At 52.9% G+C, this 27,091-nt stretch overlaps 1 protein-coding gene across 2 annotated transcripts; it reads left to right on the forward strand.

Moving 5' to 3' along the window:
• Window positions 1–3,055: 3,055 nt before the first annotated feature.
• itga7 (integrin, alpha 7) lies at window positions 3,056–27,091 on the forward strand. 2 transcript variants are annotated; one of them, XM_086149677.1, is made up of 25 exons: window positions 3,056–3,457; window positions 12,788–12,915; window positions 13,012–13,091; window positions 13,182–13,437; window positions 14,251–14,358; window positions 16,121–16,328; window positions 16,440–16,636; window positions 16,811–16,894; window positions 16,970–17,102; window positions 17,360–17,455; window positions 17,551–17,612; window positions 17,683–17,852; window positions 17,940–18,089; window positions 18,371–18,486; window positions 19,780–19,966; window positions 20,055–20,129; window positions 20,219–20,298; window positions 20,382–20,459; window positions 21,542–21,644; window positions 21,750–21,965; window positions 22,331–22,447; window positions 23,070–23,183; window positions 23,355–23,453; window positions 24,308–24,433; window positions 25,840–27,091. In XM_086149677.1, the coding sequence occupies exons 1-25, from the start codon at window positions 3,273–3,275 to the stop codon at window positions 25,993–25,995; spliced, it is 3,324 nt and encodes a 1,107-aa protein (XP_086005803.1). In that variant the 5' UTR covers window positions 3,056–3,272; the 3' UTR covers window positions 25,996–27,091. The 2 variants fall into 2 exon arrangements, with proteins under 2 accessions (XP_086005803.1, XP_086005802.1); XM_086149676.1 differs by lacking the exon at window positions 14,251–14,358 and adding an exon at window positions 13,696–13,827 and having other exon boundaries at window positions 3,070–3,457.

A 27,091-nucleotide genomic window follows, 5' to 3' on the forward strand; every position in this document is an offset into this window, starting at 1 on the left:
TTTCTTGTGTGTGCCTTTAATATAAAAGCCCCCCAAAAAAAAAGACTTATCTTCTTTTAATAATTTATCCTTTATAATTTATCCTTAACCAGGGGAGCAGTTAGGGGTTCAGTATCTTGAGACCTGAATCGAACCAGGAATGTTCGATGCCAAAGACGATCGCTCGACGGTAGTTGTTGTTGTTTCTTTGATATTCACTCTAAGTTACTGTTAAGTCAGATTTTATTTCTATAGATTTTGTTTTCACCTGGGAGATGAGAGGAGGGAGAAGGAAAACAGGCACAGGCTCTAATGATCTATGACCGCTAATTCCAGTGGTGCTAACGGCTACATGCTAATAGCTGAGACAATCCGAGGGACTCAGGAGAAGATCTAGATCACCATCATGTACTGATGATGGGACAGGAGTGCAGCCAGGAGAGGCGCATCGTAGGATGTCCATCAAAAGAGTAAGCCTATGGCGGCATGGCTAAAGAGGAGGCTAACGCTAACCATAAGCTTTCGCAAAGAGGAAGGTTTGAAGACTGTTCTTGGCCACGTTGGAGATCTGAAGATGATTCCACAAGAAGGGGAACTGGGGGAAGAGAACGCTTCGGCTCCTGGTACTGCTTCTAGAGACTCCAGGACCTCCAAGATCTTCCCTGGGTGGTGGGGTTCTAAGAGTTCTCTGGGAGGTGATGGACCTGGGCCATTCCAAGGTTTATGGACAAGGAGAAGGAACTGCGCAAGCCGATTCTGGTGCAAGAATATCCCACCCAGAACGACCCTGGGTGGATCCCAAATGCAGAAGTTGGGAAAAGAAACATCCATACAGGGATCCATGTGTCCACAGCGCCCTCTGCTGGCAGCGCCCAATACTGCAGTCCACGCCACTAGATGTCGCCCCCCACTTGCTTTTTTTGAACAGGAGCTGGTCAACTGAGTGCAAAACGAGTTTTTCAGACGTAAAGTCACAAGAGAAATATAGAAATGTAGAAGTATCACAGGTATTTGGAGTTGACTATGCTCCAGGAGAGGGCTCAAGGGCAAGATGTTGGGGTTGAGAACGTCAAAGAGCGCAGATACTGCGTCCACGTCAGCCAACCTGCAGGTGAATATACGGAAAGTGCAGAGGTCCGACTTTTTCTTCTGGTTTCCCACACATCCGTCACAAACTCACGTTATACATGCATGTTTTTTATAGAATCTAAATGAAGCTGCTGCGAAGTAGTAGCCTGAGTGAGAGAACCCGGCTCCTTGGTGACCCAACCACCCCACCTCCTTCTGGGAATGTGAGTGTTTTAATACCTTGAGTGGAAGTGTTCTCATCAAATCCCATAATAACCTTCCCCTGCTCCTCCTTCCAGCTCCCATGAATCAATACAGTAATAGTGCTGACTGAGGCTATCTCTGTCACGGCGCGGTGGTGAAGAAACAGGAAATAGGCTCCGCCCTCCTGCGTTCCTGCGCTCTAAAACAAGTGCTCTCCTTGAAGTGCTGCCCGGACTGCAGATGAGCCAGTAGTCCCGCGGGCCGCCGGTGTCCTGGACGTTACGGCAGATAACGGCTGCCGCGGGGTGTCTCTCCCCTTCCTCCAGATCTTTTCTCTCCTCTGACCCCCCCTACCACCACCCCAAAAAAAAAAAACAAAAACAAAAAAACTCTTACGGTACTTCATTCCATTTAAAGGATGTCTTCCCTGGACTCCTGCCCAAACGCCCATTTGTATGCTTTTGCCGTTTTCTGGACCACATCTGGTCCATATCCCCAACCGAAGTCGGGTTCGCGTCGATGTGGGTTCACTGGGACCCACATGGGTCCGGGAGGTGGGGTGGGAACTGAGTGGGAGGAGAGACCCCCCCCCCCCCCTCCCCGTTTGAAATTATAGGCGAGGATCTTCCAAAAAGGCCAGGACCTCCCACGTACTTGGACAAGCAGAGAACCAGTAATGAGGGCCAGGATGAGGGCCCCCTCTGGACTTCTTTCCATCCCTGAGGTTTTGTTGGACCCCCCCCCCCCCCCCAGGGTTTTTTTGACTAGCGCTGACCCCCCCACCCCCTCAATGCAGATGCGACCGTCGCCGTCCTTCCAAATCAGCTTCATATGCTACAGCTTTGGAAGGCCAGAGGAGAAATATGGAGGCAATGGATTTTTTTGTAGGGACTTAAACGTGCTGTTGTTTTCTTCGCTTCTCAGAAGGAAGAGGAGGAGGAAGTTGCAACTCTTTACCGGAAACCATCTTTTTTATGGGGGGGGGGGGGGGGGGGGGGGCATGCATTGGTTTACATATGTAGGTGAACCAACCTGTTGTACTACCTGCCGGGGCCAGTAGGGGGCGCTGTGGTCGGCACCAGCTGATGTTCCTCAGCCTGGTGGTGGTGGTGGTGGTGGTGGTGGGTTCTCCTCCGACCCTGAGCTTGGAGCAGCAGATGCCTTCTCAGTGAGGAAGAGGATGTAGGGTCGCCAGCAGACTGGAGCCAATCAGAGCAGACTATGGGGTGAGAGGCGAGGCTTAACCTGGATAAGTCACCTGTCAATCATCCAACCAGTTGCAACCCTCTCAACCCTCACAATTATGGTTGCTTTGGTGCTTCAGGGGGGAAGACGGAGAACGTGGAGAGAACCTTGCTCCTTCAGAGGGTGTCAGGGGTGGAGTTCAGAGGAACCCCGGCGACAAGAACAAACAAGACAAACCGCTGCTTTAACTTCCCCCGCCGTGGCCGTGGAACCGGTGCTGGGGTCTCCTGCCGGTCCAGAATGCACCGGACTCCAAACTTCAGCTGAAGATCAGCAGCAGGTGAGAAAGGGGCGGGGTTATCTCCCCTCCCAAAGCCCAAAGCCACTTCTTCTCAGAAGGTCCCTGACGGCCCCCACCAGAGTCTTGGACCGTGTGAACCAGACACAGCCTTCTGGTGTCTTCTCAACCCCTCGCCCCCCCCCCCCCAAAAAAAAGTACCTTGACAACCTTGCCTGGTATTTTGGCAGCCGTCCCCTGAGTGTTGATGTCAGCTGAGAGGGGGATGGGAGGGGGGGCGGCCTATTCAAGGCACTTGTCCTCCGAGCAGAGCAGAGGGGAGGGGAGACAGAGAGAGAGAGGGAGAGGGAGAGGGAGAGCCAACATGAGCACATTTCCACCGCCTGGTTCCTCAGAGTGACAGCGGCAGAGGAGCCGAGAAGAGCCGAGCGAGGGAGGACGCCGGAGAGCGAGAGGACGAGGGGGAAGAGTCCACCAGGATCTGCTTGTTTTCCCTCCGAGAGCCGCGAAAGGACCCCTTCTGACCCGGTGACCCGCCATGGCCACCGCCGCCACCGCCGCCGCCGCCGCCTCCCTGCTCTGCGCCCTGCTGGCGCTCCCCGTCCACGTGGGGACCTTCAACCTGGACACCACACACACTCTGCACAAGCTGGGCGAGCGCGACACCTTCTTCGGTTTCTCGGTGGCGCTCCACCAGCAGGTCACCCCGGAGCCACGCAGCTGGTGAGTGAATGAACGAATGAATGAATGGTATCCGTGGCGACGTCCCTCCCCTCATCTGGGGTTCGAGGCCTTGAACGGATAGGAGAAGTTTCTCCATCGCTCTCTTGGGATGAGGGTTTCCTCATCGTTCCATGGCAGTAGAAAAACAGAAGTCTTGACCTGCTTGTGCTACTTTGACAACCACCCTCCCTTTTTTTTTAGCATAGCGGCTAAGCTGACAGTTTTCCCTTTCTGTCACATCTTCTCTCTTCCAAGCAGTGTCTGACAAATGGTTTCAGAGCACCGGGTAGCAGTCACCCATTCACCCATTCACCCATTCACCTATTCACACGTTCACAAATGCACCCAGGGGACTTGCAGACAAGAGGAGCCATCCCTTTGGAATTCCATATGAATGAGAGGGTCAATACTCGTATGCTTCAATCAGATGTATGAATGAGTGAGTAGTTGTATGTCTTTATATGACACATGACTTAGAGGGCGAATGGTTTTCTATCTCTATATAAAGTAAAGAAAGCGAGGGTGAATGGTCGTGTGTCTTTTGAGTGAATGAGTGAATGTCTCCTGTGATCGATGCGATCGGATTGAGCGAAAAGTGTCCAAGCTAGCTATAGTTGTAGCTGGTGTGAATTTACTCCATGTCACATGACTCCGGGGTCCAGATTTAACTGCGGGTGTCTCGGTTCACCCGTCGCCATGGCGGCAGCGTGGTGACATCACCCCCCCCCCCCCCCCCATCAGTGTCCTGTGAACTCCCCAACAAGCCGGCGCTCTGTCCGCCAGCATTCCTCCGTCTTATTTTGAAAGCGTCGGGGTCAATCAGCCGCCGTGACTCCACGCGCTGATGCGCTGATGCACTGATGCGGCGGCAGCGTAAATAAGGCGGCTGCCAGGACACGCCGCCGCCGCCGCGTCAGCTGACCGCTGCGTTTTCTTTGCCGCTCAGAAATAGCGAGGTCACGCGTCCCGGACGCCTGAAAGGCCGGCTTCACTGAATTTTCTCAAAGCGGCGTCTTCAGAGAAGTGACCTTACGCCGCTTCCTGCTCGATGCCGGGATGTGCAGAGTCATAGCTGCGGGACAACCATTAGTTATTGATCGGCTCTGGAGCCGCATGGCGAGAAAGTTCAGCATTCTCATGGGTGGATTCGTTGACTTTGCCGTCTCTGCAAGGGGCCTCCGGGTGCTCCGTCTTCCTCCTGCGGTCCAGAAGCAGTCAGGAGGTTCCTTGAAGCGTCCGTAGGTGTGAATGGTTGCACGTCTCCATGTGTGATTGACAGCTGACCCGTCCAGGTTAAGCCCCGCCCCTCGGCCGGTGTCAGCCGGTGAGCAGGACGATCTGACTGGCTAATGAATGGATGAGTGTACTTAAGGAGCAGTTAAGCGCAGATCAATAATGACCGGCTGTCGCCCGTCCAGCGGCGCTGAGCCTCCGCCCTCCGCACCATCAGCCGCCATGAGCCGAATGGCGAAATCTGCGTTTGTGTGCTTCCGCATCTTCACGCTCGGCCCGAGGCTGTCCGAGGAACCCAACCCGGGTTTTGATCTCTGCCCGATGCGTTGCTCCTCGCCATTGTGCCTCGGCGGTTTTGAGTTACGGCGGCCGGCGGCGGTCCTGCTCTTCATCTCTTTTGGCAGTGTGGCTGGATTCCACAGGGAAGGTGATATCAGCGCCCGGCCTCTGACTCACCGCCGCGTCAACGTATTCCAGCAAATGCCGCCAGAAACCGGCTCAGTCACTCTTTGTCACACCGATGCCCGGATCGGCACGAGCGTCCCAGGAGCGCCGATTGGCCCGCTAGGGGGGTGGAGCCGAACCTTTTTATTAATTTTTTTTTTTTAGCTAATCCCGAAATGGGCGCTTCTTCTGGCCGCCATCTTGTGGCTTCTTCCGCGGTTCGTGTTTTACTGGTCCTGGCTGGACCTGAGCTGCCTGCCGATTGGACCATCCAAGTTATGCGGCGGCTATTTATATGGCGAGGAGAAGCCCTTCTGCTAATAGTTCCCCCCCTTGGTCAAAATATGACCCCCCCCCCCCCCCAGTCTCCATGACAGCAGCGCTATTTGTGAAATATAACAAAAAAAGCTAGCGTCGCATCATAAACACTCAGAACGCAGCCGCCGGTAAGATGAACTCGTCACCCGGGACGGCATGATGCTAGCGGAGGTTAGCGCAGCCACAAGGTTGCTGGTTAGATTCTCAGTCTCCATGTTCTCCCCAAGATAGTCTCCAACCCCCCCGCCGATCCTGACTGTATGCTAACTGACTGCAAGTGTTGGAGATAATGAATGAATGAATGAAAGAGAACGTAAACACCAGCGCCAGCGGGTGCTGTGTTTGCTTGCAACCGCCAAATGACGCGGCTCGTGAGCCAATCAGGGTTCTCCGACGCCGTCGTTTTTAACATTCCTGTCTTCGCCGCGTCACAACATCTCCTCGTGCGCTTCCCGTCAGACTGGGTTGTCGTTCGTTCCCGTCCAGGAGGTGTTGTCCGTCTCCCGGAGTCAACCAGCTGCCGGCCTCCAAGGCAGAGCGGCAAATGGGCAATAAAGGGGACGGGGGGGTCACGGTGGGGGGTCCTCCTCCAAACACCACCCACACATGGGTCTCCACCCTGCGGCCCGGAGAGATGTGCCGCTCCCGGAGGTGCAGGAGTCCGGGTCCTGAAGGTGGCCTTGACCCGACCGCACTGAAGGAAAACACAGAATTTCTACCCGGGTTATCCTGCTCACAGGGTCGCCAGCGGGCTCGAGCCAATCCCAGCTGTCCATACTGCGGGAGGAGGGGCTTAAGCCGGACGGGTCAGCTGTCAATCACTCATAGAGATGTACCGCCATTGGCCCTGTCATTCAAAGCTACGGGTTGTTTGGAAGCTCCATGAACCTCCGAGAACATGCTGAGAGCTCATGCGTTCATTCTTTCCCCCCTGCGATTGGCCAGTCGGGGATGAACCCGACCTCTCGGCCAATGGCGGCTGGCGTAGGAGACGCACAAATCTTGACTTTCTTCCTCACGCACCCGGGGAATTCCAGATGAACCGGCGGACCTGAGAGGCGGGAGAAGATGCGATGACCCAGCGCAGCTGAAGGAACGTCGTTCGACGTGGTCGTCTTTGAGCGCCGCTCCTGATTGGACCGTTTTACGGTGACTCGCTGGGAAGCGGCTCGTGACAGGATGATGGATGGCGCCGCCTCTGCGGGTCTCATGCAAAGACACCCGGCACGCTGCCAGAGGCAATCGGATAATTCTGCGTACGCGTCCTGGAAGTCTTCCAGCATTGCGGCCTCGTGTCTCGTTTTTGCTGTTTCTGCTTAGCGATCCTGTCCTGGTGGTTTCACGTGAGGGTCTCCGTGAGTGTGTGTGTGTGTTGCGCGCTAACGGCTCATTTGGCCACAAAATATCTGCTCTTGTTTCCAGCCAGAGGGTGATAATCTGGCCTCGGCGGGCAGATATTGCGCTCTGTCACATTTTATCTTTATAACATTTCTATCTGAGAAGGCAATTTCCGTTTCATGAGCCTCCTCCTCCTCTTCTTCCTCATCTTCCCCCACGTTGTCAGAAATGGAGCTGTCCTCCGAGGTGTTCGGGGTGGCGTGAAGACGTTCAATTCCCGGCGGCTCCTCGAGCAGACCAGATGTTTCCCACTCAGAGATGGAGTCACGGGGTTCCTCTGTGGAACCCTCAGACAGGCGTGGAGGTCGGAGTCTCCTTCCTGTGGAGCGAGGAGGAGGGGAAGAAGTGCAAAGTTGTCCGCTTGGCTGCTTCGGCTCCTTGCGCCGGCCAAATGTTGCTCTTCAAGAGCGGGTCGAGTTCTTCTCGTTTCAAATCTTCTTCTTTCCAAGCCCCCCCTTCGTGCTCGGACTGCCGTTGTGTCCTTTTTTTTTTCTTTTTCTGTAATAACACACATATGCGCTAACGGCGTCCAGCCGGACTCCCTCGGCACAATGGGAAAATGTTCAAGGCCTCATTTGCATCCGAATAGCCAAATGAAAGCTCTCGCTTGAGAGCCAAGGAGCCCCCCCCCCCCCGTCCTTCCAACCTCCCCCACGACACCCCCTTATTTAATTCACGCCCCCCCCCACTCTGTCCCACAGTAACTCTTGTCTCTAAATCCCTCTGAGGCCATTCAGGTGAAAAACTCCCTGCAAAAAGTGGTCTCCTTAGCTTAGTGTGGCAGATCAGAAACGGCATTGCTTAACAGTCCAATGTGCACACACACACACACACACACACACTCACACACACATTTTTAATACTCTTTACTCCCCTCCCAACACACACTTTCCCTCCGTCTATTTAACGCTCGCCCATTCCTCCGCCTGAACCGGGACAATGGCTCGGCGGGGAGCGGCGCTCCGCGGGCTGAGGGGGCTTTCAGGGATATTAGCCTGCGGACCACGTGCTCGCCGGAGGCTGGGCCGAGGAGGAAGTGCACAACTCCGACGTGACGGATGGGCAGAATGGAGGGAAGGGAGAAAAGGGGAAGGAAGGTGGGGCGTCTCGTGGATGGCGGTCCACGTCAAAGGCCTCGTGATAAGCGGCATTTATCGGCAGTGATGGAGGAGCGGGGGGGAAATGAATAAATGATGGAAGGCCCTCACTTTGATTGGTGTGTGTGTGTGTGTGTGTGCGTGTGTTTGTCACCTGGGCACTGGGCTTGACCTACAGACACGTTTTAATCAGCGGATGCTTTCTGTTCTGGAAGGAAGCCGAAGCAGGAAGTGATGAGACGCCCCCGACCCGCATCCTTCTAAGCTAACGTTAATGGAATTCGTGGAAATGTGTTGCTAGCATGCGTCCAGACAGTCAGACACCGCAGCATCTGTTGCCTTGGTAACCGCACTTGAATTAGCTTGCTAACCTCTACGTACCGGTGACAATAGTTGGCGTTAGCGCTTCATTTTGATCTTCATTTGATCAACTTTGACCGCCGCACAGAGGGGTCGCGCTCATTCCTCGCCGTGAGGAAGATCCCGGTTCGATTCTGAGCGAAGGTCTTTCTGAGTGGAGTCTCCATGTTCTCCCGAAACGTTGCACGACGTGTGAATGAGCGGCATCGCGAACGTCACTGTTGGGGTGCTGATTGCGGAAGTCAACAATTAATCCCGACGAGGTCAACGAGTTGTGATGTAAAGCCCCCCCCCCCCACCATTGTTGTGATCACAAAGGTAAAAATGGCCGCCTTCTGTGAGAACAGTAACCATCTACCTTATTGAGCGATTAGCAGTAGCTGCATTTTTTAGGCGCCCTTGGACGGATCAACTGGGATAAACTCAACTGCCACCGTTCTTGATAAATATCCCCGTTATCATGTTACGTGGGAGTGGACACGTCTGGATCAATAGATGGATGCCAGTGGAGAAGGAAAGGGGGGACCAATCGTTACCCCGTCCGCGCCGTTTGCTCGCCGATCAATTGCGGGGCAGCTGGCGCGGTGTCATCTGTCCAGAATCTGAACTTCAGAAACCTTCAGATACCCCGTTGCCGTGGTGACATCCAGGGCCGGACGTTGAGTCACATCCTCAGGGCGTGTTTTTTTTCTTTTTTTAAACCCCGTCGCCCAGCTGCCGCCATCTCTCTTTTTCATATGCTAGCGTTCATTAGCCGGCGCCTTCCCTTCCTCATTCCCAGCTGTCGCTGTCCCGTTAACAGACGGGTTTGGGTTCCCAGTTCTGCCCCCCCTTTTTTTAACGGGTGATGTCATTGGATGAGGCGCTATGGGCTCCCGTCCCTTCAATGCGAGGGGTTGATTTCCGCGCTAAATCCTTCCCCCCAGCTAATGTCCGCATGCCTGCGCATGTTTTCCTTTGCGCAAATGCATGTTTATGTGAGCAGGTCAAAGGTCAACACCCCCCCGCCCGCATCCTTCACGTTGATGCCAGCAGGGAGGAATGACTACTTCACAATCTACGTTTTTAGCTAATTCCTATTTCTGCTATCAGTCTTAGCTTCTCAAGGACCTGGAAACAGAACTCCAGACAGCGTCATCGGGGGCGGGTTGTGGCCTAAATGTTTTTTTTCCATAATTGGCCATGCATTTCTCAATAACCCGGACTGGAACTGCCGGTGAAGATGCTCCTCCTCCCGTTTCTTTGGCCCCAGAAGGCGCTGCATCACAGGATTAGCGGTGTCAGTAGCCGCCTCGCTAGCGGCCCGCTACGTGCCTAGCGGACCGCGTTCGTCCCCGACATCCCCACACGCTGGACGGGCCGCCGTCTTTTAATCTCACTAGAATTTCGAGGAAAACATCACGGCGGTTGTGCACCCACCCTCCCCTCCGGTAGAAGTAATCTGATACTTGCAGCGAGCCGTCATAGAAGAATTTGTGATCCTACAAGACATCATGAATTTAGGGATGGGCAACGAGACCCCCTTCATTTAGACAAAGCTGCCCCTTCTGACTTTGTGTCAGATGGATGGAGGGCAGAAGAAAGGGAAGGGTAAAGGAGGACGGGTGGAGGGGATGGCAGTGTGTGTGTGTGTGTGTGTGTGTGTGAGATGGGGGATGGGTGAGCAAGGTTGCGTAGAGAATGGGATTTGGGGGTCACTGCACATGCCCCCACCCATGAACACGTGGTAGTTAGCGTGTTGTGTTAGCAGCCGCCCCTCCTCCCCCCTTTTCCAAATTTGTAATGGCTTGATGTTTATTAGCTTTGCTTTCCAACACCTGACTCTGTGTGACACCTTATTGCCTCGCAGCAAAGCGAGCTTCATCTTCATCAGTCAGGGAGGGTCATGACCTTGGAGTGCCGAGCAGGGCGTTAGCGTTCATGCTAAGACGGAGAGGAAAGAGGGGAGGGTGTGATCGGTGAAGCTGCTATCTTCACGTGTTCGGGTCGGATGCGGTTGTGCTGATTTGCACCTGTTGGTGGGGAAAACCTCCACGTTGACACCCTGAGCCTGTTAGCGTTAGCACGAATGTGCGACCTGCCATGGCTTTAGAGGAGGGAAAAAAATGTAAAAAAAAAAAAAAAAATCCCCCAGCTATTCCTTCGTAATTCCAAAAAAGGACCGGAACAGATTGGCGGTCATCCCGCCGCCGCACCGTGACCGAACACCTGGGTGGGGGTGGGGGGGCTTTGGAAAAAAAAAAAAACTGGAAGTGAAATCTCGAGTGCACCCGTATTATGACATTTACAGAAAATGCACTGGAAAGGTCTGAGAATTTTCATCACACCAGAACAACCTCCTGCTCCCCCGTCATGGCGGTTTCTCCTCCACATTCTGCTATCAGACACGGGATCATGAGCCGGTGGCGCCCGCGTACCCATATGTGTGTGTGTGTGTATGTGTGTGTGTGTGTGTGTGTGTGGTTACACTGGATGTAGAAGTGGATCTCTATGTGGGTTTGCTGAAAGATGAGCCGTGTGGTGTTTGGGGTTCCAGGATGATGCTCCCCTTACGATCAATATGGTGACCCGCAGAGACGGGGGGGGGGGGGAATTGTGCGGAGGAAGATGGTGGCAAGGGCATGACATCATCACGCGCCTGAGGTTACTGATCAGCATACACACACACACACACACACACACAGTGTTGGGATGTTAGCTTTAGCTGTCATCACCAGTTTCAGTCACTGAGACACCAGTGTGTGTGTGTGTGTGTGTGTGTGTGTGTGTGTGTGTGTGTGTTCATGTGTGTTTGGAGGGCACATTTAACTTATTATCTGAATACACACACACACCCATACACAAGGGTACGCAGGCGCCACTGCATCATGATCCCATGTCACTACTACTTTCAGCTACTGAGACTCCTGTGTGTGTGTGTGTGTGTGTGTGTGTGTGTGTGTGTGTGTTCAGATAACAAGATAAATGCCCCCCCAACACGCACACTGGAGTCTCAGTGACTGAAACTGGTGGTGACAACTAAAACTTGCATCCTCACACCTGTGTGTGCGTGTGTGTGTGTGTGTGTGTGTGTGTGTGTGTGTGTGTGTGTGTGCGGTGCAGCATTTATCTCGTTATCTGAACACACACACACACACACACACACACAAACATCAGGGTCCTCAGGAATGCAGGTTTGTACGAGAGAGCAGGTCTGTTCTTGCGTTCTGGATTGGATTCAACAAAAATGACTCTCGACCGTTGATCTTTTCGCCGGTCCCCAACCCTGGTCCATGGTGCCTGGTCTTCATCTTGTCCCCGAGGCTCTCTGGCCGAGACCGTCCCCGTCACTGCAGAGCTCAGACTGCGGCTCTTGACCCCAGCGATTAGCCTGTTCCACTCTGGGAACGGCGAAGAAGATGAAGAAGCAGCTCCTTTTAGGGGGTGAAAGCCCGGACCGGAGCGGAGATGTTACAGCAGAGAAGAGGAACCAAGATGGAACGGAGGAGACGCCGCAAGATACCGCCATGCTCCTTCGACCGGAGCGCTGCATGATGGGGGAGCGACCGGGAGCCCGGAGCTTCGCTTGGGACCTCCGTGCTTCCAGGAATAAGCCACGGCCCACAGCGTTAGGTAGAATGCGGATCAACCTTTGGGTTTTTAAATAGCCTCCCCCCGCGGCCCGCTCCTAATATGGCTGGCACGGGGGCCCCGAAATATCAGCGGCGACCTCCGTGGCTGCACTTCGGCGGCGTTGACGGCAACGTGGAGACGAAGAACGGTTCTGAGGAGAACGCGCCCGAAGGGTTGATAGCGTGAGGAACGCGTCGTTTGTCTGGTGTCGCCGTCGTCGCCTCCCGGCGCAGGAAACAAAAAAAAAACAGAGATCCAAACCAGAGCCGCGCTTATCTTCCAAGCTTCTCCTTCCCACAGTAGCCAATCAGAGGTCACCCTGGGAGGAGGGGTGGTTATTTCATCATCTGCTGACACTTTCCATGAAGAGCAGGTCTGGACCACCACTGCTGAGGATGATCCACAGAAACCCAACGTTCACTCCGTGAGCACCACCAAGGAACCCTGGACAGACTCAGGCTCGATCGTGGGTAAAAACAGAGTTGAGTAGCGCTAACAGCTACATGCTAAGAGCTCACATGATACAATAAGAGCTTTAATAATCATACAAGGTGGTTAGCACTTCCTCCTCCCAGGCAGAAGGTCCTTGGCTGGGAGGTTTCTGTGTGGGGTTCCTCTGGGTTCTCACAGTCCAAACACATGCAGGAGGTTCTTTGGAGACCCCAAAAATGGCCCTGATGAAGGAGAGGGTGAATGGTTATGTCTCCATAAGTGGCCCCATGATTGGTCCAGGGTGAACCCCGCCTCTCTGCCAGTGACAGCCGGGTTGGGCTCCAGCACTCCAACGGTGGACTCCTCCTGGAGAGAGGACGTTCCTCATCACTGGAGGTGTGAAGGACCGTCACTGATTCCCCTGCTCACCCCCCAGGATCCTGGTGGGGGCGCCGCAGGCCTCGGGTCTGGGCCGGCTGCGGGGCAGCCGTCCAGGAGCCCTCTTCAAGTGTCCCATCACCCCGGAGGAGTACGACTGCGAGAGGGTGAACATCGACGGGGAAGGTGAGGTCTCAGCGTGATCTTCATCTTTCGGTTCTGGTGCCGTAGCGCTCGCTGATCATACCTTCCAACCCCCTCCTCCTCCTCCTCCTCCTCCAGTGAGTCTTGGGAGGGAAAGCAAAGACAACCAGTGGCTGGGGGTGACGGTGAAGAGCCAGGGGATCGGCGGGAAGGTGGTGGTGAGTCCATAGTCCAGGAGCACATCTTCAGGAGAAGATGTGTGGATGTGTTGGTGTGTGTGTGTGACGGGCACTCCGACCTTCTCGCAGACCTGCGCCCACCTCTACGAGATCCGCCAGCGCGTCAGCCAGCCGTCGGAAACCCGCGACCCCATCGGGCGCTGCTACATCCTGAGCGAGGACCTGACGGAGCGGGACGAGCTGGACGGCGGCGAGTGGAAGTTTTGCGAGGGCCGGCCGCAGGGACACGAGCAGTTCGGCTTCTGCCAGCAGGGCCTGTCGGTCAGCTTCACCCCGGATAACAACTTCATCCTGTTCGGGGCCCCGGGGACGTACAACTGGAAAGGTATGGGGGGGAACCCCAAAGGGGGCGGGGCGTGGACTAACCGGGGGGAAGTCCTGATGATAGAAGGAGGGAGCTCTTTGTCTTTGTGTGTGCAGATATGTTTCCTCCACACTTTAGCCTCATCCAGGTGGACTGATGGGATGCGGTGATGATGTCACCACACACGCTCGTGTGTGTGTGTGTGTGTGTGTGTGTGTGTGTGTGTGTGTGTGTGTGTACGTACATGTGCGCCTGTGGCCTCACCTTCTCCGTTCGCAGGTGAAATGAGAGTCCAGCTGCTAAACCAGACGCTGCTCGAACTCGGTTATTATGATGACGGACCGTACGAAGTCGCAGATCAGAAACAGCAGAATGCCCAGCTCATCCCGGTGCCTTACCACAGTTACCTGGGTAGGGGTCGCCCCCGCCGGCGCCCCCACACCGAGGGGGTGGGGGGTGGGGGTGGGGGTTGGCACTCGGACTGTAACCCAACATGGCCGCCAGACGCCCCCGGAGTGACCCCTTCCATCTCCACCCCCGGTGGAGTTACGTACTCTTGCGATTGGCTCATCCTGTTTCAAAAAGAGGCGCATTAAGCTCCGCCCCCTGCGAAGCGAAACCAGGTTACAGCCCCCCCCCTGCACCGCCGCCGCCTCCGAAGACTATGCACCAACCAATCGCATCCCATCTCACCTGCACCTCCACCCCCTTCTTCCCCGTTTTTTTTTCTCCTTTCTTTTCACACCCCTCACCATTCCATCCCCCGACCCCTCCACCCCCCCGCCTCTCTTCCCTGCCACCCCCCCACCCCCCACCCCCCACCGGGGGCCGCAGGGCTCTTGTTCATGGCGAGTCCGATCGAAGACACGTTGCTGTACAAAACCCCGGAGCCCTCCAGCCGGCCGGCGACGTTTGAGGACGTGGCTCATAATAGCTACTTAGGTTTGTAGGCGTGAGGTTCCTGTGCCGAACCGGAACCGGATCTGCAGTGACTGTCGCCCGAGCCTCTCCGCCTCTAATCTCCTAATCCCTCGTCCCGTCTTCCTGTATAGATTTCCAATCTATATGTCTGTGCCCCGACTGGGCGCCTTCACCGCCAATAAGAGGCAGCCACCTTGAAAACCCCTCGAGTTCCCATTTGGCCAATGGTTGCCTCTTGTAGTGGTGCCATTTGTAGTTTGCGTTTGTGTGTGTGTTGGGTTTAAGCTTCCCGGGGTAGCTTGGTTACGCTAAACAGCGAGCTAACTAACTGGTGTTGATCTTCCAGCTGAATGTAGGAAGCAGGACTTGTAGCCTTTAACCTTGTAGCCTTCTTCTGTCGTCTCGATGTCACCCGGGGTCGCAGCTTTGCTCCTGGACTCGGTGTATGGATCCTCCATGAAACTCCCAGCCCACCCCTGAGCGAGCTTGTCTCCATGACGACGCTACGTGACATAACCTACGCGACACTCCGGCCCCCATTTTTAACCCACATGCCTCCATCCGTGCTAACCGCTTGACCCAGCCCACCTCTGCACGCTCGCTCCTGCAGTCCTTTCCGCGGACTGTTCCGTCCCCGCCGAGGCTAAGCGAGGTTCCCCCTCCCCCCGCCTTTGGTGCTAAGCTAGACAGATCCCCATTTCCAAGGCCAGCGCCGCCTTGAGCTAACACCCCTGCAGTCCAACATGCTTTTATTTAGCACCTGGGTTTCGGAATTTAACATAAAGTACACAAATCCCCCTAAAAATGGGCTAATTCAAGCTAATGTTTATGCTAATGTTAGTTTTGCTAGTCTAATACACCAAATAGTTTTGGTGTATTAGACCCCCCCCCTTTGGTTCCCTTTACCCTTAAAAGCCCCCTGTGGTCCCCTTCCTATTCTTAGCTCGACTGCCACCAGCCCTGCGGCGAGCGTGCAGGTTGTAAAAAAGCCGCTCCCGCTGCTGGTGGTGTTTGGAAGTGGGGTTTCAGAGGCCACCCTCTCCCACTAGCCGTTTTTACGGGAGTCTCGGCACGCCGACAACAACGTTCCACACCTGCTGCCCTGGAGATGTCCCATGTCTGTCCAGCCGCCACACCGCCGCCATCGCCGCTACCGCCGCCGCCCCTCCCTGCATGTCCCATGCAGCCTTTTCTTGTCAAGAGGCTTCATCAAACCCGCAGCTTCTGCCCCCCTCGACAACTCGGTGATTTACATGCAAGCCCGTCCTCGCATTCCTACGCACACACACACACACACACACACACACATACGGAGGGGGGGGTTCACTTGCGGCCATAAATGTGATTAATGTCCGCGCCGAAGTTTACACACTGGACTCTGGCCGATTGAGATGCAGTACAGCCGCATCATCAATCTCATGAGACATTAAGAGGAAGGCGGGTGGACCCCCAAACCCCACCCCCATCCCCACCCCCGCTCCCCACCCCCCCCCCCCCCGCTCCCCACCCCCACCGCAAGCGGTGTTGGGCCTTCCCTTGGAACCGCTGAGTGGCCCGCGACAGCACGCCACCCATCACCGCTTTGGCACAAAATCAATACTCGCCTCAGGCAGACGTTTCATTAGTAAGACGATGAGCATGAACACGCAACACCGAGAGGAGAGGACCTGCCCACCCCCCCACATCCCTTCGCACCACCTCCCCCTGCATGCTCGATACTCAACCTCGACCCCACCGCCAACACCCCAGCTGCCGTCTCACCCCGCTTCCTGCCCTCCCCCAGGCTTCTCCGTGGACTCGGCCATGGGGATTATGAGCCTCGGGGAGCTGACGTTCGTGGCGGGCGCCCCAAGGGCCAATGATACCGGGGCGGTTCTGCTACTGCGGAAGGACAACGTGTACCGGCTGGTGCCGCAGCACATCTTTTGGGGAGAGGAGTTGGCGTCGTCCTTCGGCTACTCGGTGGCGACTACGGATCTCAACAAGGATGGGTGAGTGAAGGCGACGGGAAGGGCGGAGGTTAAGCATACATAATGCCTCGAGTCAAAGAAGGGGACGTCACAGCTCAGCTGGTTGCGCCAGATGCTGTCCCTTCTCCGCAGCTGGACGGACCTGATCGTGGGCGCACCCAATTTCTTCGACCGCAAGGCGGAGATCGGCGGCGCCGTCTACGTCTACCTGAACCCCTTCGGCCGCTGGGACGACCAGGTCCGGCCCATCCGTCTCAACGGGACGTACGACTCCATGTTCGGCATGACAGTCAGCAACATAGGAGACCTGGATCAGGACGGATACGGAGGTGGAAGCGACACGAGCTGTCCATGTTTGACTTCAGGAGTACCGCACAATGACTCCATATCTAGACATAGATGTCTATATATACACGTGTATACTCTCACTTCCTTGTAGCAGCGCTGAAATCGGACATATTGCCATTCCGATGCCAACTCTGCAGCTTCTGATGTCTCTGCAGATATCGCTGTGGGGGCTCCGTTTGATGGCGACGGCAAGGTTTTCATCTACAGAGGGTCCGACGCCGGAATCGAGACGAAACCTGCTCAGGTGAGTCCAGAGGTTCGGCCGGGACCGAACAGGAAGTAGGTAGCGATAGCGTTGACCGCGCTGCGATGACCTCAGGTGCTGGACGGCCGGGACTTTGATGTGAAGCAGTTCGGCTACTCCATCGCCGGGGCTATGGACATTGACAACAACCACTATCCAGACCTGGCGGTGGGTTCTCTCAACAACTCGGTGGTTCTCTTCAGGTGAGCCTTAGATGAAGAACAAGTAATTCCGGTGCTCCGCCGCTCCTCTAGACATCACAGATACTCACTGATCCTTCTACTCGCTAAGTCCACATACTTTCCAGTTGCCGATTGCTTTTCTGCACTCTGTGGTACAGCGGTAATACGAATGTAACCCTGTAGTACTTCTACAGTCAAAGTATCTCAACATCGACAAAGTACTTATCGCAGTGCTCGTAGTATTCAAATGATATGTATGTTCTCCTCCGGCCTCCAAGGTCTCGTACCGTCATCCACGTTATAAGGGAGGTGTCCGTGGAGCCTTCATACATCGACCTGGAGCAGCACAATTGCAAGGGCAGGGACGGAGTGTGGTACGTGGAGCCTGGCCACGCTGCAGAACCTGCGCGGTAGGGAACGGAACGGCAGGAGAACCTTCAACGCTGTTTGTTTCCCTTCGTTGTTGTAGCGTGGAGGTCAAGGCCTGCTTCACCTTCACCGCCCATCCCGAGCACTACTCGCCTCACATCAGTAAGCGTCCGCGACCCTTCCTGCTCTTCCACCAGGGGCGCCTCGGCCTCACCTCTCGGTTCTCTTCCAGCCCTCTTGGTGCACTTTGAGGCGGACACCAAGCGCAGGAAGCTGGGCCTACCGCATCGCGTCAGCTTCCTGGGCAGCAGCTCCTTGGAGGCGGAGTACACGCACACAGAGGAGGTGGATCTGCATCTCCAGCACCATGTGGCATGCACCAGCGCCGTCTTCCAGCTACAGGTCGGGCCCGATCGGATTTGGATTTTAGCGAGTAAAAAATGTTTCAAGATGTAGACCTGCTGACCGGTCTCCCCCCTCGCCACGCAGGAGAACATTCGGGACAAGCTGAGGCCCATCTCGCTGGTGATGACCCACTCCATCAAGACGGTGCCACCACGCCGACACTCGGGGTCCAAGAAGCTGGAGAGGCTGCTGCCAGTGCTCAGCTTGTCCCCTTCCAACGTCCTGAACTTTGAGGTCTGTGACAGGTTCTCCGTGTCCTCCTGCCCGAGTCCTCTCCATGTTCCTCTTACTTCAGTCCCCACAGGTCCACCTGCCTGGGTACTGTCTCCACGTTCTCCCCATGTTCTCCTGACTTGGTTCCCTGCGGGTTCCCCTGCCTCTGTGCTGTCTGCATGTTCTCTCTAGGTCCTCCTTCCTGGCTTCTCTCCATGTTCTCCAGGGTCTGAAGTCAAAGAAAACCTGCGTCTGGTTCTGTCACCCTGAAGCCTGACTGCATCTCCTCCTCCTCGCTGCAGGTCAACTTCCTGCGACAAGGATGCGGCTACGACAAGATCTGCCAGAGCAACCTGAGGCTGAGCTACCGGTTCGGGACGCGACCCTTGATCTCTGACCTCTTCACCCCTCTGCCAAGGTTGGTATCCAGACTCCACCGACACCTTGGGGGGGGGCGGCGTCATGAAGCTGCCACTCATGCTAACATGTAGCGGCTAATGGGGGGTGAAATACACACAAATTACTTTAAATTAAGCAATAACACGTGTACAAAGTACTTGTACTTCCAGTGGTATGACCGATTGATAATAGAGTTGTACTTCTTGCGTAATTCCAACTTTATAAGAAAGTTTGAGTCATAGTCGTGTCATACTGAGTCATACTCCTGTTGTTATTACATTTATTTGATAAAGTACATGTACACCTATAATTACATGTTAATAAACTCTTTATACACCTTGTGCGATTACACATTTACGAGTGAGTTACACCTCTGGTGTTATTGCGCCCTATTACATGTGTATAAACAGTTATAGTGCTTGTGTGATTGCTCGTTTATAAATGAGTGATACTCTTGTTATTACACGGGTATAATTGAGTGAGACTGCAGGTGTAATTACACGTTTATAAACGCGTGATACCAAATGTGTAATCACACCTTTATAAACGAATTATACTGATTGTGTAGTAACAAGTGTATAAAGGACATGAGTCCTACCATCGGTATTATTACACATTTGTAAATTGCCCCAATTGTAATTGCACGTTAATTAACGACTTATACCTTAAATGTCATTACATGTGTATATATTACCACAGATGTAATTATTTGTTTATAAACAAATGATACCTCAGTTGTAAGTACACATGTATAAAATACCACATGTGTAGTTACAAGTTTATAAATGGGCTATACATCATGTTTTTTAAAGGTGTTATACTGATTGTGTAATTACAAATTTGTAAAGTACATATACGCCAGGTATGATTACATGTTTACAAACAAGTTGTACCGCAGGTGTAGTTGCACATTTATAAATAACCACAATTCTGCGTTTATGAACGATATATACCTCAAGTGTAATTACACGTTTATAAGGAGCTATACCGTAAGTGTAATTACTCATGTTTAAATGATCACCTACGTAATTGCACGGTTATAAACGAATGATACCTCAGGTGTAATTACGCATGTATAAATGACCACAACTGTGATCGCACATTTAGAAACGAGTTATACCTCAGGTGTTACGACATGTTTATAAGGAGCTATACCGCAAGTGTAATTACACAGGTATAAATGCTCACGGATGTAATGACACGTTTATAAGGGGGTACACCGCAAGTGTAATTACATTTTTTTTAAAACGTGTGAATCCCATGCTGGGAACGCGTGTCGAAGCGCTAATGGCGTCCTCGCTCCTCCCCGCAGAAACGAGGACGGCGTGCCGGTGTTCCCGTGGTTGGACCAGCGGCTGGTGGTCCTGGAGATCACCGTCACCAACTTGCCCTCCGACCCTCTGTACCCGGAGGAAGATGGCGACGACGCGCACGCCGCTCAGCTCCTCATCTCCCTGCCCAGAACGCTGTCGTACAGCGGCTCGCGCGTCCCGCCGCAGGTGACGACCTCCGCCCAACGACGGATTGGCGACATGAAGACGTTTCTAAAGTCCAACTTCTGAACGTTCTCCCGCCTCGTTCCCGCAGATGAGGTGCCAGGCCAACCAGAACGGCTCGCAGGTGGAGTGCGACCTGGGGAACCCGATGAAGCGCGACACCAAGGTGAGCGTGCGGCGGCGGCGACGGCGGCCATCGGACCACGCCGCTCCGGGCGACCACGTCCTCTTAACGTTTCCCGTCCTCCCGTCCAGCTGACCTTCTCCATCAACCTGAGCACGTCCGGCATCACCATCGAGACCACCGAGCTGACCGCCGAGCTGGCGTTGTCCACGTAAGCCCCGCCCCCGCCGCACGCTTCCCGGCGTTTCCGCGGTTACGGCCTTTTCGCTGACGCCGCCCGTGCTTCCTCCTCAGGATCAGCGAGCAGCCGGACCTGGCGCCCGTCACCGCCTTTGCCAAGGTGGTCATAGAGCTCCCCCTGTCGGTCAGCGGGTGAGTGGCGGCTCTAATGGGGTTTTGTTGCTTCCCCTGTGCTTCCCCCATCCTTCCCTGTGCAAATATCACTTCCACTCCAGCCTGAGATGATCGCAGTACAGAATTGATAATCAAAGCATGTGTGTGTGTGTGTGTGTGTGTGTGTGTGTGTGTGTATTTTGTTTATGTGTTAATTATGTGTCTTTGTGTATGTTACATCTTTGTGTGCTTGTTCGTGTGCATGTGTATATGCGTGTGTGTATGCGTGTGTGTGTTGTATATATGTGTGTGTTCTTGTGTCTGTGTGGCTGTTTGTGTTTGTTTTGTGTGTGTCTGTGCATTCGTGTACGTGCGTGCACTCGTGTGTTTCTGTTTTTGTGTGCGTGTCTGTGTGTGTGTCTATACGTGTATGTGTGTGTGCGGCTGTTTTGTGTGTGTGCATTTGTTTATGTGTGTATGCATTCGTGTGAGTGTGCATTATGTTCATATATGCGTGTGTGTGTGTGTGTGTGTGTGTGTTTTGTGTGTGTGCATTTTTGTATGTGTGTGCATTCGTGTGTGTGTGTGTGTGCGAATTATGTGTGGGTGTGTATGTTGCATGTTTGTGTCTGTATGTGTGTGTGTTTCGTATATGTGTGTGTTATTGTGTGTATGTGAGTGAGTGTGTGTGTGTGTGTGTGTGTGTGTGTTTTGTGTGTGTGCATTTGTGTATGTGTGTGTCAATTATTTTATATGTGTGTGTGTTTGTTATATATATGTGTGTGTGTTCTTGTGTCTGTGTGACTGTGTTTCTTTTTGTGTGTGTTTGTGCATTTGTGTACGTGTATGCACTTTTTATCTGTGTCTTTATGTTCCTGTGTGCGCGTCTGTGTGTGTGTCTAAATGTGTATGTGTGTGTGTGTGCGTGATTTGTGTGTGTACATTTACGTATGTGTGTGCATTCGTGTGTGTGTGTGTGTGTGCATTATGTTCATATGTGTATGTGTGTGTGTGCATTTGTGTATGTGTTTGTTACGTGTGTGTTCTTGTGTATGTGTGTGTGTGTGTGTGTGTGTGTGTGTGTGTGTGTGTGTGTGTGTGTGTGTGTGTGTGTCTCCCAGACTGGCCCGGCCTCATCACCTGTTCTTCAGCGGGGCTGTCAGGGGTGAGAGCGCCATGGCCGTCCTGGAGGACATCGGCAGCCCTGTGGACTTTGAGTTTGTGGTAAGCACTGTGTGTGTGTGTGTCTGTGTGTGTGTGTGTGTGTGTGTGTTTGTGCGCGTGCATGCGTGGGTTTGTGTGTCCTCACGCCGCCCCTCTCCCCTCCAGGTGGCCAATCCCGGGCAGCCTCTCCAGACGCTCGGCTCCGCCTTCCTCAACATCATGTGGCCTCACGAGCTACCGAATCACAAATGGCTGCTTTACCCGGCCGTCCTGACTCAGGAGGGCCTTCCGGAGACGCGCTGCTCGCCAGCCGGCACCCTCAACCCGCTCAGGCTCGGCGCCCTGCTGACGGGGGAACCCGGGGAACCCGGGAACCAGACGGTGAGCTCAACGTTCTCACCTCAGCTTGTGCCGTCGCTAGCGGTTAGCAAGGAAAGGAAAGGAAGTGACGTACAACCTGTTCCTGTCTGCTGATCCATTCTTGTTTGTGCATTCATGTGTGTGTGTGTGTGTGTGTGTGTGTGTGTGTGTGTGTGTGTGGTGGGGGCATTTATCTTGTCTGAACAAACACACGCTCACCCACGCACACACACACACACACACACACGCTCACACGCTCACACACTCACAGAGGTATGAGGATACTAGCTTTAGCTGTCACTATCACTTTCAGCGACTGAGATTCCAGTGTGTGTGTGTGTGTGTGTCTGTGTGTGTGTGTGTGTGTGGTTCCAATCCCCTGCCAGGCTGGACGGCAGCGGCGCTCCAACCCTGACGACGAAGGCTGGGTGATGACGAAGGGCCCTGCAGGGGAGAGTTCACTGTCTGTGGCAGCATCAGAGCAGCGCAAGTCAATGAAACTGGTGTGTGTGCGTGTATATGAGTAAGTGTGTGCATGTGTGTGTGAATATGTGTGTATGCGTGTCTGTGTGTGTATGAGTATGTGTATGTGTGTTAGTATGCATGCGTGTGTGTGTGTGTGAGAGAGAGAGAGTGTGTGTGTGTGTGTGTGTGTGTGAGGAGGGAGAGAGATGGGAGAGAGAGCATGTGTGTGGGTTTGTGTGCCTGTGTGTGAGTGTGTGACTATATGTGTGTGTGTGTATGAGTATATGTTTATGTGATCATGTGATTATGTGTGTGTGTTTGTGTGTGTGTGTGTTTTTATGAGTGTGTGTGTCTGTGTGTATGAGTATGCGTTTGTGTTATGTGTGCACGTGTGTCTGTGTTTCTGTGTGTGTTTGTGTGTGTATGAGTATATTTGTGTGTGTGTGTGTTTATGAGTATGTGTCCATGTGTGTGTATGTATGTGTGTGTGTGTGTGTGTGTGTGTGTAAGTATCTGTGCATGTGTGTGTGTGTGTGTGTGTTTATGAGTGTGTGTGTGTGTGTGTGTGTGTGATCAGCCCAGATCTTATTGCCACAGAGGACATTCAATGAAACAACTTTTTGTTTTGTTTGCTGTGTCCTTGTGTGTTCGTCCCCCCAGGACTGCCTCCTGGGGACGGCTCGCTGCCTTCTCCTCCAGTGTCCCCTCCAGAGCTTCTCAGGTCAGGCGGTCTTCAGGATCCAGGCCAGGCTGTGGAACAGCAGTTTCCTGGAGGTGAAAAAAGAAAAGAAAAGCCATCCGTGGAATAACACTGTTCCAAGTGTCCGAACCCAGTGCATATTCCATCCATCCATCCATCCATCCATCCATCCATCCATCCATCCATCCATCCTCCAGGACTCCTCACTTATTCTCATTGCTCCCACTGTGCGCCCGTTATTTCAGGAGTTCCGGGGGTTCAGCGCTCTGGAGCTGATGGTCAGGGCCAACGTCACCGTGAAGTCCAGCATCAAGCACCTGATCCTGAGAGAAGCCGCGGCGCAGGTACTCGGGCTGAACGTGCGACGACGCCCCGCCGAGCAAACGCTTGGAAGATCAAGTTTATCGAATGCCGGAGCTTTTGTGCTATGGCTTATAACATGTTAATAACACGTTATCCCATCGATGACATTAATAACCATGGCTGGTCTCATGGATTACTCGCTTCGGATATGAACTTCTGTTTGTTATCTACAGGTTCATAGCACGGTGATAACATGTTAACAGCACTTTAACACGTGTTAACTCGTTAAGATATTAATAACATGTTGGCTGGTCAAATGGGAGATTCATAGCTTCCGTGATGAACTTCTTCATGGTCGTCGACATGTTAATAACACGTTGCTAACACGTTAATAACATGGTAATAGCACACTTACACATGTTACCTCATAATGTTAATAAAATATTAATAACATGGCTGGTCAAATGGGATAGCTTCTGTTATGAATTTATTCATAGTCGTCAACATGTTAATACCTCATTGTAACATCTGACACATATTAACTCATTTACATGTTAAAAAACGCATTAACAGTTAATAACACGCCAACAACATATTAACAACACATTAACTTAGTAATAACTTTACAAGTTAATTACTCATTAATAACACGGCTGGTCAAACGGGAGATGAATATCTCCTGTTGCAAGGGATATACTCACATGTTAATAACACATGCTTAACATGGTAATAACACATTAATAACACGTGAGTACCATGTAATAAGGCATTAATGACCTATTAATGACAATTAATAACATGGCTGGCAAAATGAGAGATTAATGGCTTCCGTTATGAACTTCTTTATGATCATCTCAGCTGTTGGACCTTCTCAACGTTCCTCCTGTCCCTCCAGGTGCGGGTGATGATCTACCCGGAGCCCGGTCTCGCGGACCAGGACTGGATCCCCTGGTGGATCATCTTCATCGCTGTGCTGGCAGGCATCCTTCTGCTGACCCTGCTGGTCTGCATACTGTGGAAGGTACACACACACACACACACACACATTGGGATGCGTCCATCCCATCCGGCCGTTTGTTCCCACCAATCCCATGAAGGCAAAGCTCCGCCCACTTTATTTCCCCCGCTTCCATTTTTCTATCCTTCTTCTCCCACATCACTTCTCCTCCACATGTTTGTCTTCTCTGTGTCTCCTCTTTTTTTTTTCTTCTTCCCATCCTTCCTCCTTCATCCATCTCCACGCCGTGCCGCCGCCAGTGCGGGTTCTTCAAGCGCAGCGAGCAGCAGTGGCGCTATGAGGCGGAATACCACAGCGCTCACCTGGGGGTCCAACCCTCGGAGGTGGAGCGGCCGGCGTCGGAACTGTAATGAAAACAAAACAAACCAAGCGGTAAAACCCCTCACACATGGTTGCTGTTCCTAACCCCCCCCAGCCCTAATTCGACCACTCCGGTGCCGTTTGAGAAGCTTGTTTGTTAGCATGCTAACTTGCTAACCATGTTGGCAAAATACGGACACTACTCTTGCAGATGATAGCCACATCCTCAGGGACGTACATTGAATAAATTCACTTTCCGCGCAGAGATGAAGAATCTCCAGTCCTGAGGGAGGTTTGATTGATGGCTAATGCTAAGCTAGGGGTGTAATACCGAAATTGTCCACTGGGGGGTGGGGTTGGGCTTGTGCTTTTTTTCATTGAAAGAGACTCAGGGGTGATTTTGGGTCGAGACCGGGTCGTACAAAGTCACACCAATGGCGGTTGTGGGGCTCATCATGGACCCATGTGGAGTCAATGCAGAAAAGGTGCAGAGGGTTCATTGGAGAACATACATTACCCAGAGGGTAAAGGATGCATGCCCATATATGGCATGTGAATGACAGGGTGAATGAGTGCATGCCCATATATTGCATGTGAGTGACAGGGTGAACGGTTGCATGTCCATATATGGCATGTGAATGACAGAGTGAATTGCTTTGAGTCTCTATATGAGTGTGAACAAATGAATGGTTGTATGTCATCAATGATGACATGTGAATAACAGGGTGAATGGTTGTATATCCATATATGATGTGTCAATGAGAGGGTGAATGGTTACATGCCTTCACATTACATGTGAATGACTGGCCTCTACGTGTGGCCCCATGGTGGATCCAGGATGAACCCCACTTCTCGACCACTAGTACTCAGAGATAGGCCTGTGGAAGCAACATAGATAATGAGTGAATGAACGCGTAAGTTTGTAAATGACTACAAATGATGACGATCAGCTTGATAAGCATGTTTAGCCTTCAGGTGACAGGGTGAGCATCCATGAGTTTTCATCGTCCGAGCGACATCTAATTAATCGCTTCGCTAACGAAAAGGTGTCAGTCGATGGATGAATGGATTGATAGATTGATTGATCCCTCCCGTCTCTCCCTCCAAAGTGTGGTTTCTTCCGGCGAGCCCACCACCAGGACAAGCTGCCCCAGCACCACGCCGTGAAGATCCCACGGGAGGAGCGGCCGCAGTTCCACTCGGAGAAGCCCGGCGCCACGCACAAAAAGGACTGGGCCACGCACTGGAGCGACGGCGCCCCGTAGCCTGGGCCTTAAGCCCCGCCCACCCAGAAGAAGACCCGCCTCTCTCCGGCCCCGTGTTTCACCCTCATCCTGTCTTTGTGCGGCGAACCCGCCCTCCTCTTCGGACCCGCCCCGCTCTCGCCGTCCATTCGGCAACTCACAGTAAAAAAAAACAAAAGTGCAGCTGCCGTTTGTCTGCGCCGCCATGTGGCGCGGAGGAAGACATGCGTGAATGCACAAACACACACTTCGGACTCCCACCGCACACACACACACACACACACACACACACACACACACACACACATACACACACACACACAGCACATGCACTCAAAACAAAGCCTTAAATGCTAACGGTGACTCCGGGCTGTACCATTTCACCTGCTCCGAGGGGGGAACTGATGTGAGTCGTATCTAACACAAGGTTTTCATATAACAGTTATATGTATGTATATATATATATATATATATATATATACACCAATTTATATATAAATATATATTTACACAGCCTACATATGTCAATGTAAATTCATAATATAACACTTTCAGGAACCCTGTATTTCACAAATGGTTGAGTCCGGTCATGTTTCCATGTTTTTTCTCATTTTGCTAGCGTGTTATATTTTCTTTTTTTTTCCTTTTTTTTTTTTTTTTTGTGACGCCGGTCAAAGTGCCTTACTGGTGGGGAGGGTGCTGGGGGTGCTGGGGGGGCTGGGCGTTGCCATGGAAACCGAGGAGGAGGAGTCAGGATTTTTGGGAACAACAGAAAGTGGGCGAGGAAGAAGACAAGCTTTTTGGAGTTTGGACTCAAATGTGGGGGCGGGGCTTAGAGGTTGAGGGCGGGGTTTAAAGATTGGGGGCGGGGTTTAAGAGTGGTGGGGTGCGGGCAAGTGAGGGGGGGGCGATAAGAAGCATGACTGTTCTTTTTTGCAAAGGTATTGCTGGACAATCTCGCTGCATGAAGCTCCGTTTAGCTCCGCCCCTTGTCCTTTGCCCCGCCCCTCGCCCCGCCTCCCTTTCATTGTTGGCGTTTCCGTTTGTTTTTCGTTTGGCTGCCTCGTTTTAACACTGTAAATAATATTGGAAAATAAATAAAGATGTCAGCTGAGTC

This window comes from Fistularia commersonii, chromosome 7 (assembly GCF_037954325.1).
Source record: "Fistularia commersonii isolate RoL2024-O1a breed Wild chromosome 7, RoL_Fcom_v1.0, whole genome shotgun sequence".
NCBI lineage: Eukaryota > Metazoa > Chordata > Actinopteri > Syngnathiformes > Fistulariidae > Fistularia > Fistularia commersonii.

Excerpts from the sequence above, each read along its gene's own strand:
- itga7 (XM_086149676.1), top strand. The coding sequence starts at position 3,273 with ATGGCCACCGCCGCCACCGCCGCCGCCGCCGCCTCCCTGCTCTGCGCC. Across the intron at positions 22,448-23,069 it reads AGCGCAAGTCAATGAAACTG|GACTGCCTCCTGGGGACGGC; the intron begins GTGTGTGTGCGT and ends TCGTCCCCCCAG. Across the intron at positions 23,184-23,354 it reads GGAACAGCAGTTTCCTGGAG|GAGTTCCGGGGGTTCAGCGC; the intron begins GTGAAAAAAGAA and ends CCGTTATTTCAG.